This window comes from Arvicola amphibius, chromosome 17, assembly GCF_903992535.2.
Source record: "Arvicola amphibius chromosome 17, mArvAmp1.2, whole genome shotgun sequence".
Taxonomy (NCBI): domain Eukaryota; kingdom Metazoa; phylum Chordata; class Mammalia; order Rodentia; family Cricetidae; genus Arvicola; species Arvicola amphibius.
In genome coordinates, this window is record NC_052063.2 from 28,052,721 (window position 1) to 28,067,142 (window position 14,422).

The following is a 14,422-nucleotide window of genomic DNA, read 5'->3' on the forward strand; positions in this document are numbered from 1 at the left end:
TTCTACTATCTGCTAGGTTGTTTATCCGGCAGTGGATGTCAAGTCCTGGGTAAGAAGAGCCTCGGGCTGTGGAATCTAGAGCTGCCATCCTACAGTCTACACTGCCTGCACTTGGGCCTGGCTCGAGCACATTAGTTGTACGGTTTAGGCAAGTCCTGTAATGGCTTTCTGGCCTCAGTTGTCTCATTTCTAACAATATGATCGGGTAATTATAAAGACAGAGTTAGCGTGCACCAAAATCCTAGACTCCACTTAAGATAACGTCTGGTGTTATTTTCTTTGGGTTCATGTTCTTCATGGGTTTCTATCTTTTGATTCCCAGTGTCTGGCACCGTGCGTGCTACCTGTAAGCATCCAGTGAAGGGTTTTAGGAACGAATAAATTATCTAATTAATGAAGTTATAAAACTAGCAGACTCAATAAAAAAAGTACAGTGAGATTGCATCTTTTGGGAATACAAATAAGCCAAACATTCCGGTAACAATGCACCTCCCAACTGTACTTTACAACAACGATCAATGCTGAAGAGAACACCCTAAGCTAGTCTATAATCCTGATCTTAGACGGAATAATCAAAGAAAGATTAAGTTATTTTCAGTATAATTTCCAGGTTGCATGTCATATTGCCTCCTAAATGCATCCAAACTTACTAAAAATGCTGGAAGTATCAGAATGCTCCAAAGCCTGCCATTTCCAAATAAATTTACTGTTTAAGTAAAAAAAATAATTTCTAAGCATAATAAATATATATTATGTGCTTCTTTGATACTATGCTTATTCGGCTTGTTTTCTCGTAAACTGTTGATTCGCACAGTATTTTAATTGCATTGATTTTAGAGAAGATGGAATGTCCTCAGACTCCTCTTTGAGAGGTAGAAGGCAAGTCCATGGAGCCATGAAGGTCACGGACACCAGAGTAGACAAGTCAGACTCCCTGATTGTGGCGAGTGTCAATCAGAAGTACCCCTGCTAGCTCACTGCCCACTTCTCAGCACTGGGTCTAGGCCATCCATTTGTTCCCCAGCATTCAAGCATATGTTAGTCATCCCTGTTGATCTGGGCACATGGCCGCTCATCCATTTGAGTCACACCGCAGGCCCAGAAGGGCTTGACCCATTTTCCGAGGTGCAAAAAGTCAGGTCAGCACCCACATCTGAGGTGCCAGATCCTCTGTGTTAAATATGTATGGGGAGCTGCGAGTGGAAACGTTCAGACAAACAAATCAATAGCTTCCATGACCTTGAACCAGTTTGCTTGGGAAGGATATTTTCATTCACAGCTTCGTACCTTCAATTCTCCAATGGAGGAAAGTAGCCCTGCTCCATATGCCCGCAGTTGACCTTCTTGCTTGCAAAGACCAAACTCGATTGTGAAGAAGTAACACTAGAAAAAAAAAAAAAAAGATGGACCCATGTTCAGTGAACTGGCCAACAAGTTCCTTCACAGAATAAAATGGCACCCAAAATAAAATGTTGCACTGTACATAATTGCCTTGAATTTTAAAATAAATTTAAATCAGGAGTATTTATTGTAGTCCATTTTCTTTATGAATAACTTTACCCTAAGTTTATATACTTCAATGAAATTTTGTTTAATTTCAAGATGATTTTTTGCAGATTTTTATGATTACTATTTTAATAATCTTACCCTAAGTTGAAAGACTATAGGGAAATTAAACCACGAGGAGTCCAGTGATTCCTGTATTCAGAAACTTTATGGATCAAATCATATTTCCTGTAACAATTTTATAATTAAAAATTAATAAGTATATCTTAGTGATGTTCCACAAGAATATGGGACTTGCACTACCAAATTGTGTTTCAGTGGCAAAAATGAGTTCAAGAAGGTGTGGAAAAATAAGTTGGAATCTAGTCATTGCAAACTTATTTTTTAATCTGTTTATTCATTCTGAAGACATTTATTAAGGTGAGGCAGTGACTCAGATGATGAAGAGCTTCCTGAACAAACACAATGGCCTGAGTTTGGGTAGCCAGCATTCATATGAAAGCTGGGCCTGGTAGCACACGCCTGTAACCCCGGCACTAGGGGAGACAGTCAGAGCCCAGGATCTCACTGGTCAACCAATTTAGGAAAAGGGTAAGCTTCAGATTCAATGAGAGACCCTATCTCTAAAACTAAGACGGACAATAACACAGAAAAATGTCCAACATCAACTTCTTGTCTTCACACATGAGCAAGCACACCCATGCGCATACAAAACACACTACAACAATAAATGCACAAACAAATCTTGCTGCAAACTCACTAGGTGCCAATGTTTGGTAAAGAATAAAAAAGAGACCAAGAATAAAAATACATACTTACCAATCTATCAAAACTGCAATGTCGACATGTTTTTAGTAACATCTTAAATACATGCCAATATGTGCATATGTATACACATGTGTATGCATTGTTTGTCAGTAAAGGGCACAGATGGGTGGGTTTAGAGGGAGAATCTGGGGGTGGGAGCTGCTGAAGGGATGAATGTGATTAGAACACCTTGTTCAGAACTCTCGAAGTAATAATAAAATCTGCAGTTGCTTCTGTTGGGTTCAAAAAAAAAAACCAACCTAGACAGAAGAAAAAAAAATATCTGCACAACTTAAAAAAAAATCACAGTGCTATTGCAAGGGGCTGCAATCACACTATTTCTGCTCTCATAGAAAAGCGAGAAGCCAGCAACACATAATAAGAATTGAATCAAATTAGCACTGTCCTGCGTCCGTGGTGCTAGGGCACTGAAGGTGTTGAGAAGGGGAATTTAAACACTCCCGAAACAGGGCAGAAAATAATTATAATGTCTAGCCCACGACAGCTTGCTCTATTTTTATACAAGGGTGGAGATGTCCTTTGCTTCTGGAGGTTGTATTTGCTTTCTAAGGCAGGGATGACCCTGAGGTTGCCTGGTCCCATGCTCGGCATACCTGAGCTGCACCCAAAGGACTGGCCACTTCCAAGCCATGGAGCTTCACCCCCAGAAGCAGAGCCTCTTTCCAGATCCAGTTGCCAAAGAGGGCAAAACTATGGTCCATGCCACCAACAGCACATATGCAATGCCTACCAACACACGTCCTTATGCTGTCCCACATTTCCTTTGTTTTACCGTGTTCTGCTTTTTGTCGCCATCTGGGGTACTTTTGGGCATGATCTTTACAGTGAAATATAAACTCCATGCAGCAGGTATTACTCCCCATTCCTTAGAAGCAATGGAAATTCCAGCACCGTTGACACTTTATACCATTCTTTGTTTGAGGAGGTTATCCTATGTGTTACAGGATGCTTAGCACCATTCTAGGTACTGATAAGATCCTCAGCCCTCAGACTTTTTAGCAGCTCCACAAAGTGGCTGTTCTGCTTGGTTTGGTCAGCTTGACCCAAACCTTAAACCTATTTCAGAAGATGGACTTTTTAATTGAGAAAAATGCCTCCGTAAGATTGGCCTGTAGGTGAGTCTGTGGGGTACTTCTTGATTGATGATTGCCTGTAGGTACTGTGTCACTCCTAGGCCTTGCTATAAGAAAGCCTACTTAGCAAGCCAGTTAAGCTGCACCCCTCCATGGCCTCTGCATCAGCTCCTGCTTCCAAGTTCCTGCCTCAAGCGCCTCACCTGCCTTCCTAAGAAAATAACCACAAACCACAAGATTAAATAAACCCATTTCTCCCCAAGTTGCTTCTGACCATGGTGTTTTATTGCAGCAATCAAACCTCTGACTAACTGAGTGGCTTTTCTATTAAACCTTTTCATAAAGAATTTGCAAATAAAAAACATCACACGCTGAAGTTAACCAGATCAAAGCCTGTCATCCCAAGGGACTTGTTTGTATATGGTCACAATAGGTATGGAGCTTCACAACAGAATTGCTCTTTCACTGTAGGGCATGTTTTTTTTTTTTAAAAAAAAAAAAGATTTATTTACTCATGCATTTTATGTGTATGAGTGTTCTGTCTTCGTGCACAACACAAAAGGGATTCAGATCCCACTACAGATGGTTGTGAGCCACTAAGCGGTTGTTGGAAATTGAACTCAGGACCTCCGGAAGAGTATTCAAGCACTCTTAACTGCTGAACCATCTCCCAGCCTCTGCTATTGACTGTATTTTTATCTCCAGTTCACCATTTTAAAAACTATATCCTAACATGTTGTCTTCCAGCCAAAAAATCACAGAATGACATCCTGATGCCCCTGGAAATATAAATGAGACTGTCTTCGGGGCCTTTGTGCATGATATTCCCCTGGTGAGTACACTCTTCTCCCTAGGTGGTTATACAGTAGCCATTTTCATTTCTCAGTCAAAAGTTGGCTTGTTAAAAGGATGGCAAATTAAATGTCAGTCTAGTCATAGAGGACCTCCCTGACCACGAAAGGGGCCACGCTTTCTGCTTAGCCTGTCTGACATGTTACATGAAGAACATCCTGCCCCTGACATGACCCTATCCATTGGTTTTTGCGGCTGTTGTTGCCTGTGTCGCTCAGAAGCATGAGTGGTGCTCAAATCGGGAGCTTGCTTCCTTCTACAAACTCTTAGCATTTAGACCAGAGTCTAGCATTAAATCATTGTTAGAGATATCTTCAGAGCAGGTGAGTGGGTTCACAGGAGGGAAGAGGTCACGTAACTAAGAAGTGGATTCTAGACTGTAACTCGGGTTCCTTAGTGGGTTTGTGTTTCATGGAAGACACACAAATCTAACTTATTCATTTGTTCATCTTCTCGCTGTGTATCCACTAATATTCAGCAAGCTCTTACGGTGTTGCAGGAGTTACTATCGATCAACCAGGGGTGGCACTGCATCCCTAGAACATTTTGCTTGCTAAAACTCAGCTCCGTCCTCAGCACCATGGGGAGGGGGCAGGGGCACACAGGGTGGGATGTCAGGACTTTAAAAGAAGTCACTCTCGCTGAGGTCTCCTGAAAACAACGAACATGAGAGTTGTCAGCGTGTTAACACTTAATAAAACCCTCAAGTCTGTAGACCAAACAACCGTGCCCATCCTAAATACGCAAAGCCAAGCGCTCAGATATGCACAGAGAAGCCCAGAAGACATGTGGTAGCCAACCTCTTCTATTTCACAAAGTGGAAAACTTAAGCCGATGAGAGATTTATCCAGGATTTGTCTAAACAGTGACATCCACAAGATCTAAAGCTCCATGTTTTACAGAGCTTGACATCAGCATCTGCCATCGTTTAAGGCTTCTAAATAAAAAATTAGGAGGTGTGTGATTCTCCTGTACAATCAAATGATGGGGAAAGGAGAGTTGCAAAGCAAGGGACCTGCAAGCTCATAGCATCTTCTTTGAGCGTCTTTGGTCCTTTGCCTTCCTGATTCATCTTGCATTTTTATCTCACCACATAACACCCTTGGAACCCTAATGTTGAATACAGAAAACTTAGTGGGGAAATGTGTTGTCATATTCAAAGGCATCCAGAACACACATATGGAGCCAGTGGCGGGAGCATTTAGGTCGGCTATTAAGTGCGTTTTTAATTTCCCTCACATTACATCACTTGCATACATAATGCATGGCCACACTTCTCTTCCAAAGCCAAACAGGCCAGAGAGCCTGGGAGAAAAAGCCACTCTACCTACCAGTCACAGCTGCTTCCCCTGGACTTGGCCTTCTGTCTGATTTTACAGCAAGAATTAAAAGGCCTGCCTTGGTTTGACTAAAGATTCAGAAGTTAAGTAACGGGTTAGCCAGTGTGTCTTTAGCTGATATGCTCCTAGACGCAGAATAGCCTCTAAGAGAAGAGCCTGTGCATCTCCCTGCCCATGGCTCTCATGCGCTCTGGCCCCTCAGCTCATCTGGGAGTCCCTCCAAAAGCCCTGCCCTTACACAGCCCCATCTGGTCCTTCTCTGCCTACCTCTCCCTTTTGACTTCCCCGCCTTCATCAGTGGAGAAAGCCCCAGGATGCAGCTTCCTCGGCCTGCTTTCCTCGGAGAACCAGACCTTTTGCTCTTGAGACCATTTTTCCATTTTCAGCTCTGCGTGTGGCTGACAGATAATAAGTAATGGTGAATTACATCCCAAACTCAAGTGTTGGTAAAATTTGAATTAGGGACTTGCTCGGGATTCTTTTCTGCTTTCAATAGTGGTGAACACCTCTGTCAGATCAATAGAAGGCAGATAAGGTTGGGCTGGATGACCCCCTGAAAACATCCTAGAGTTCAAGAGTAACTAAGTACTTCTGGAAATTTTAAAATAATATTTATTCTCCTCATAGGATTCTCCAGATGTGGATCTGTAATATAGTCCCTAGAGATTTTCCAAACAAATAGCCTACCTGTTATCAGAAAATAAATATGCAAAAGGTGAAGGAGAAAAAAAAAAAAAAACAACACACTTCAAGCCTTGTAAAAACACCTGCAAGAGAAAATTGCTGATTCTTGGCCGTTAATGTCTTTTCAACAGAAACAAATAATAATACTAAGGCTTGCACCTCCCAAATTGAAGGGTGCCTTTCATCAGCACTGATGTTCATGAATTCTAAATTTTATACGCTCTGCTGATATATAATTATTTGTAAATATTTTATTTGACTATAATTACATATAATCATTAGCTTAAAACCAAAACAGGAATGATAGATGGGACCTCTTCCGCAGAAGAAAAGCAGAGTCATTTACATACGCAGTCATTAAGCGGAAAAAGAAAGCCATAGTGACTATTGAAATCCGAAGGGATGCGGAACACACCTAAGACCGCTCAGCAAACAGATAGGTCACACAATGCTGCCATCTTCAGGTCACTGCTGGTACTACACACCATTCTCAAAACCCCCATCTGCCCACATCGGTACTGACCAAAGTTTGAAACAAAACAAGACTGACAAAGTGAAGTCACGCCTGCAAAATACAGAAGGGTCTCCTACGGTGACTGAAAAAAAAAATGACTGCAACACTCTCCTTCCGTTTGGTGTCAACGTCCTGAAAGTCCTGCTTTAGTCACAGATTGCAGTTTAAGAGAAGTTCAGCTTCATCAAGGAATACTTGACTTAAGGGTCGTTAATTGGCTAAAATGTTTCCTCTTTGGTTCAGTGCATGCTTTGCAAGGTTGAGAAATAGGAGGTATCCAAGGCCCCTCCCACAGACCTTCCTACCACCTGCCCCACCACCTCTACCCCCACCACCTCTACCCCCACCCCAGCACCCACTCCTGGCTACTAGTCCTCAGATTTTCCGTTCACAAAGGATGCCCGCTTTCTTTCCTACCTTTATCCAAAATTCCTTAAGCTTGCCTAAAGTGTGATTGATAATGGGACTGGGATAAGAACGGAGCCTGATAGCTAAGCGGGAAGCTTTAGAATAAAAGGATTAGCATGATAAAGTACTGGAAACAAAAGTGAAAATGGGCTGTGTTTCTTAAGCCCTGGAGGTCTCCCTGTGCAGGTGATGCCACCCCGCCCCCCCCCCCCCCCCCCCCCCCCGTCCCAGCACACATCAGTTTCTGGTGTCATTTCTTAAACCCTTTGAGCTCTAAATATCCCTAAGTCATACATAAAACCAAATCACACTAAGGTGGCAATGACCGTCCCTCTGCAGCAGGGGTTCCTGTGAACAACTCCCCCGCCCCACCGGGGAATCTGGCTGGTTGAAAGAAAGGGGTCTTGCATGCTTTGATGATGCTTGGCTCTGGGTTTCTTGGCTAGGGTGTGTGCAATAAAAGTGGAAAGTACTAGAAACAGCATCAGACGCGGTCCAGAGTTCTAGGTCCCCATACTACACAGATCTGTAAATAAAAACCGCCACTGCACACGCAGGTCACAACTTAGGCCCAACTTATAATATGGAAAGGAGGCCTGGGGATTGGCTCGAGCACATCTGAACAAAGGGCATCTCTCCCCCCAGATATTAACTGAAGGAGCAGTACAGTAGAATTTAACACACACACACACACCCCACACACACACACACACTCAGAGGAAGCCTGGGCCTTGGCTCAGAGGTAGAATGTGTGCCTCATATGTCACAAGGCCCTGCCTTCCATTCTAACACCAAATCCAACAAATATCCATGGTGGGGGGTGATGTGCACATGTGTGTGTGTGTCTGTGTCTGTGTGTGTATGTGTCTGTGTGGTAGATATGCTGTGGGATGTGTGTAGGATATGGGGTGTGTGTGTGTGTGTGTCTGTGTGTGTGTGATAGGTGTGGTGTGGGATGTGTGTGGTTGGGGTGTGTGTATGTGTATGTGTTAAAATCTACTGTACTGCTCCTCCAGTTAATACACGGAGGAAGAGATGCCCTCTGTCCTCATGGATGGCATATAACACTGCTGATGAGGAAAGACCACGATTTAAACCTTCCCAGGTCTGACTCCCCCACAAACCTCTCATTCTATCTTAAAATTATGGGCACTTACCCGTCTTGGGTCCAGAATTTAAAGACTTGGTTGGACTTTGAAGGGTTAATGAGTTCCTAGATGAACTTTGAGGAAAGAAGTTACTGGAAAAAGTGGCAGTTCTTCCTGTAGAACCCTGAGACTTGGGGTATCAGGAGAAGGGATTACAAGAACCCAAAGATTCATCACAGGAACAGTGTATTCCAAAATGAACCTGGTCCTAGGTCCAACTGAAACCACAGAAGCTACAGTTTGGGGAGCAGAGAGTTAACTTACTGGCACGGTATTCAGCCAACACTCACAAAGCCCTGGGTTTGATCCTTGGCTCCATATTTGCCAGATATGATAATGCAAGCCCATAATATCAGCACTGAAGAAGTAGAGCAGAGGGACCACAAGTTCAAGGCCAGCCTTGGCTACACAGTGAGTTCAAGGCCAGCCTTGGCTATGAAGATTCTGTCTGAAAGAGATGGGGGCAGAGAGAGGAGGAGGAAGAGTAGAAGGAAAAAAAAGTTTTCTCTTTTGCCGGTAGCCCTCCTCCACCCAAAACCCAAAGGAAAGAGAGAGAAGGCCCAGGATTTGAGTAGCGTACTGTAGCTACCAGCTACGGATGACCCTAAGTTGTAAAAACAACAAACATTGTCTTAGTTGCAAGCACTCGTTGAATGAATTAAAATGCAAAGTCCTGAGCTCTGAGGAGGCATTATGGCAAACCTTGTGGAAAATTGATCATCAAATATAAGAGGCACACTTACAGGGGGAAAAGCGTCAGCAAAAAGAAAAACAACTTTTATTGAAGAATACGACATGAGGGTTTTTCAGCACCCTGCGCTAGGGGAATTTCCGTGTTTAAGTAACTGCTTCTCCTCAGAGCTTTTTTGGTGCTTTTGGAATAAATGCACGATTTTTTTTAAGAGCCCTCTGGTCATTTCAGTTTTACTACCTCATCTTCAGCTTATCTGAGAGAATTTTCCATTTCAAAGAAGGCGGCCTGACTTATTTTCATTTAGAATTGACTTTTTTCTGCACCAGAACTTAACAGTATTTTTTAATGAAAAGAAAGAGCAAGATGAGGGAGGGAGGGAGGAAGGGAGGGAGGGAGGGAGGGAGGGAGGGAGGGAGGGAGGGAGGGAGGGAGGGAGGGAGGGAGGAAAAGAAAAGAAAAGAAGGGAGGGAGAAAGGAAGGAAAGAAGGAAGAAAAAGATAGACAGATTGACTGATCCCTGGCTTCTTTCTCCCATTCAAGCACAAATGGGAATGCCATTTGTGTACTTAATTAACATCAGAATCACCTAAGCAATGGGTCCATCCTGATACTCAAGACAAGACCCATTTAAGACATCCCACACATCCAGAGCTCAGTGTCGAAGGCCAGTGCTTTCCATAGGACGCCATGCTAGGAATGCTATGTTGGGAACGTAAGGAGAAGCAACTAACCTGGAGACAAGAAGGAATTTGACAAAGAGCTGTGTGATGTCGATGGCAGGGAGAGGTCCTCTGACCTCTTCACCGTACCACTCACCACCCTGGGGAAGGCCTGGGGAAGGCCCAGCAGCAGCATGGACTCAGATCACGTTGGTTCACAATAGCCCGGAATGGAGTATAACAAAGGTTTATTTTTCTGGGGGATAAACTCACAGAAAGAATAGTGATCTGCAGTCCTCTGGGAGCACTGGGAACTGGAACCAAATCCAGCAACCAAGAGGCCCATTCTCGCTTTTCATCTGCATATATAGTACATGAGGCCATGCCTAAAGTAGGCCGGTATCTTAAAAACCTATTGGCTGAAGGAGTTCCCACAGCAGGTAGCAGAAAAGACTCCATATTCCCACCCCCTGTCTTCTCCAGGCACTAGATAATCGCCATTCTCCTGCCCGTTACCCTTGGACCTGTGGCGACTGGCCTTCTTGCTCTGTCTTGATTTTTACGCTGTGGTTTCTCTGCCTGGAAATATCCTTGTCATTACACAGCCCTTTGTCAAATTCCTGCTAGTGTCCAGGTTAGGGGTTTTCCTTACATCCCCCAACATAGTACGGAGTCCTACTAAAACTACCGGTCTTTAAACCTGTCCACTCCCCACCCCCACTAAGCTTCGTGAAGTTCGGAAACAAGATTTATCTATCTTCCTGTGCTGTTTCCGTTTCCCCTCTTGTCCTACCCCCTTGGCTAACACATAGTAGGTACTCAGCAAATATGGCAGCTGAGGAGGGAATGGGAAAAGCTAAGAAGAGTTTTCCAGTTGGTCATGCCTACAAAGTCAATGCCAGCCAGCCTGGATCAGTAGTCTCTAATCCCAGCCAATTTTTCTAATATTACAGTTTCGGGGGAAGAAAATGAGAACGTCTTTACAGTAGCCCTCAAATAGATTTTTCACTTGCAGGTTCAGAAATAGATCTGCCCACTGGTGACCTCATTCGACGTTTTTCCCTCTCAGTAGACCCCCCACGTCAGTGGGAAGGGAAGAGCCGGCTTCCTTGCCACAGCCAAGCCCTGCGCATTGCAGGCCCTTAGCAGCATGACTGGATGCTAATTGGCAGGCATTGCGTAGGGAAGCTGGGAAGTAAGGTAGCCTGGTGTTTAAGTGGCTTCTGGCTTCCTCGTTACAAGCGGTGACTGAAAGCTCATTGATTCTGACATCTGGATGCCCGTCTGAAAACGTCAGGGGGAAAGTTTTTCAGTTTGCTGTTTCTGAAGGTTGTAGCCAGCTGAAGCCTAGCCAGGGAAAATGCTAACGGTCCTTGGTCAGAGTTTACGATGTGACAGATTCAGGCACTAAAGTGCCTCCTAGCCTAGACTCTTCAGAATTAACAACTGCAAGGAATTTCCAACAACATCACCACCCAGACCATCACTCCGTGAATGATAGCACACAAGATCAGACAGATATGATACTATTTTCTCCTGGAGATGAATCTCTAAGATGTCCACCCAATTCTGCTTTCCACAGTATCCGCGGCTCTTTAAAAAGTGTATTATGAATACGGATGGGCTTCTCTTCATGCTCCATGAACTTGCAGGTTATTTTGAGTTTCACAAATCAAACGCTAGTTTTAGATTCACAGCGTTGCTTCCCGGACCCTAGATGCAACGCATGAGCCCCATGGTAACATCTCTATAACACAGAAATTCTCAGAATATGGCTATGATTTTAAAGCAATCCCAGCATCTTTTTCCAAAAGACTTCACCGAACTCACTACACAACCAGCTGCCTTAAAATGACTAAACTTTCTGGTGAACACACACACACACACACACACACACACACACATGCTCACAATATGTGTCCCTTTTATTTTCCTACCAGATGCATGGATCCGCATCCCTTCTATAGATGTGCTTAATCTTCCTTGCACAGAAGACCTACTTAAGCATTGCTACAGGTTTGGAACTCCCCAAGAACTGACTCGTAGCCTAAGCAATTTTGTGCTCCTTGAAGGAGAAGAAAACGGATGAGCCTATCCCCGGCCATCCATCCTTAGGCTTGCCCCAAAAATGTTCTGCATCAAATCACACATCCTCCCCAGATGTGATTTTAAAGGTCAGCTCTCCAATGCTCATATAAAAAATGAGGTTTTTACTGACTTACAAATGAGCTGTGGGCAACCACTACCCTAAGAGGGTCATTTTATTTTCATCCTTGCATTACTAAAAGCAACACCATCCCAGACTCTGGGGCTAACAACCTTACACTTACTCACTGATTTCTTTCCAAGCCAGATCAGGAATTCTAAAATATTATATATAAACTTGAGGTGGGGGGTAAGTATTTTTAACGGGAAAGAGCAGTTCTCAGCTCTCCATTGCACGAAGCCTTCCACTTTATGCTTTTACTAATGAGGTCCTGTTTCCTCTCCAGTCACTAACAGCAACACTACCATTGCTGTCTCTCACACTCACAGTTGGCACCAACCATTCGTATGCGGAAAGGGGGTTGAAAAGATGTACCCCATGGATCTGAGTCCCTGACCCATGAGGATCTACAGTAATTGAAACTCTAGAAAGCATTCAAGCTCAGTTGAGCTTCCGTCTCTAATAATAATCACCTCCGGTCATTGGCACCTACACTCCACCGGACACAGCATTGAGCCCTTTACATCACATCCTCAGCAGCCCTGAGAGGAAGGCACTGTGGACCTGGGGGTCTGAGCACACTGACTTTAAAGTAAGGACCACAGTTCAAGGGCAGCCTCCATATTAACTCTAGGAAAGTTATTTTACTATTCTCTGTCTTAGGGGCTTTATCTATAAAGAGAGAAAGAGAGGGGAGAGAGGGAGAGGGAGGGAGAGAGAGAGAGAGAGAGAGAGAGAGAGGTAGGGAAGAAGGGAGATGGAGAGGGAGGGGGAGGGGAGAGAGAGCGAGACTGAGAGAAAGAGAGAGAACAGCATAAAAGAAACCTATAGAACTCTGTTTCAATGCTACCCCCCCCCATTTTGAAGATAGAGTACCTGAGACTCCAATTTGCAAATTTAAGAGACACTAAAGATGGATTATAAGCAGGCGAACCTAACTCTGTATGGTTTGCCTTATCCGGCAATGTTTTCTTTCCCTTTCCAACGTGATCACTGTGGGATATTAGAATTGAGATTCTTGACAGTGAAGTGCACAGCACCAGAAGAGATGAAGGTCTTCTAGCCTGCCCCCAGCCATCCTTCTATAGACGGCTCTGGGCTAAGTGCCCCTCGCCGTCTTTGGGATCCCTAGATCAGCCAGGTGTCACAAAACAGACCTGTTGGAAGCCAGTGAGAGGTACACACTATATAAACCAGGCATGAAAGCAACTGAATCACCCGGGTCTCACTGAGGGGACACAGTGCCACAAAGAGAGTAGCTCAAGAGAGCCAAGACTATGACAAATGAGGTCAGGTCAGATGTATAATGCATCGTTTTTATAGCTTAAAAGTCCTATTGCAATAAAGTAAAGCATAGCATTAAACTATGGCAATATGTGTTTGCATTTGATTTCGATCCATTATTTTACAGTCACAAGATTAATTCTAGATCACTGAGAATTCATGAGACAATAAAGAATATCATGACTTGAGATATTTCTGGTCTTCTGACAAACGATTTTTGCCAGACTCTCTCTGGCTCTAGGAGAGCTGATGTTTTATGGCTGCCTGGAATGACAATCCTTCCACCGGCCTTGCCTTTTGCTTACCAGGTAGAGAAAGGAAAACAGGTGAATAAGCGTGACGTTACATTTAGCCTTGCCTAATGGGACAAGAGCATCTCAGTTCTAGCCAATTGTCCCACTGCACAAACTCGATCAGATTGCCCTGAAGCTGCTCTTATTGGGAAATCTGGGAATCAAGGCATTTGTGTGATACTTCTGGTGGCTAAATACAATTTGTTAATTTAAACAAGATGCAAGTGTATGTGTATGAGCAAGAATAGTCACACACACACACACACACACACACGTACCAGAGGGGGGTAGAGAGAGGGAGGGAGGGAGGGAGGGAGGGAGGGAGGGAGGGAGGGAGAGAGAGATTATACTTTGGGTCTACTACAACGCTTCTGTTAAGAATCCAAATCCAGTGCCCTTTTACCAATAATAGCCTTGACCTTTTCTTGAAAAAATTACGACTTCTTAGATTCGAGAAAGGAAAAAGTAAACAATCAAAAACGATGCCTTTGTAACAAATAGCTCAGCATTTAAGCATTTCTAAAGTAAATCATTTAAAGGTCCCTCCCCTTGGTTCATTACAAAAGACTTTCTAAACCTTGCTGGCTGGGTATCAACACAGGACCCCTGTGTGCGCGTGTGGAGATGAATCCAAAGCCCATCCAGCACCAGAACAAACAACCTCGTTTGCCTCTCCTCCGGCAGCTTCTTCAGCTAGTTTCATATTAAATTCAGTCCTCTTCCAGCCAAGCTGCAAACACCTGGACGGGGCTATCAGAAGCACGATCTCGTGAAGAGGAGCAGTCCAGATCGGAGACCCCACATTTATTGCTTTGTTTGGTTATGGAGGGAGGGCCGCACGGGCGAGCAGTATCACTCCTAATCTGCCTGAGACTTTCTACCAGGAATTCACATTCCACGTGCTCTCTCTGGCACAAACAATATTTTCTCATT

The 14,422-nt window shown here is 44.0% G+C and overlaps 1 protein-coding gene across 2 annotated transcripts in view; it reads right to left on the minus strand.

The window, feature by feature from the left end:
• The window catches only part of Tph2 (tryptophan hydroxylase 2), a 99,592-nt gene that overhangs the window by 9,246 nt on the left and 75,924 nt on the right, over window positions 1–14,422 (minus strand). For both annotated transcript variants that reach the window (XM_038314929.1, XM_038314928.1), the window contains exon 9: window positions 1,288–1,383. In XM_038314929.1, the coding sequence (XP_038170857.1) occupies window positions 1,288–1,383 (96 nt within the window). The remainder of the gene's footprint in view (window positions 1–1,287; window positions 1,384–14,422) is intronic.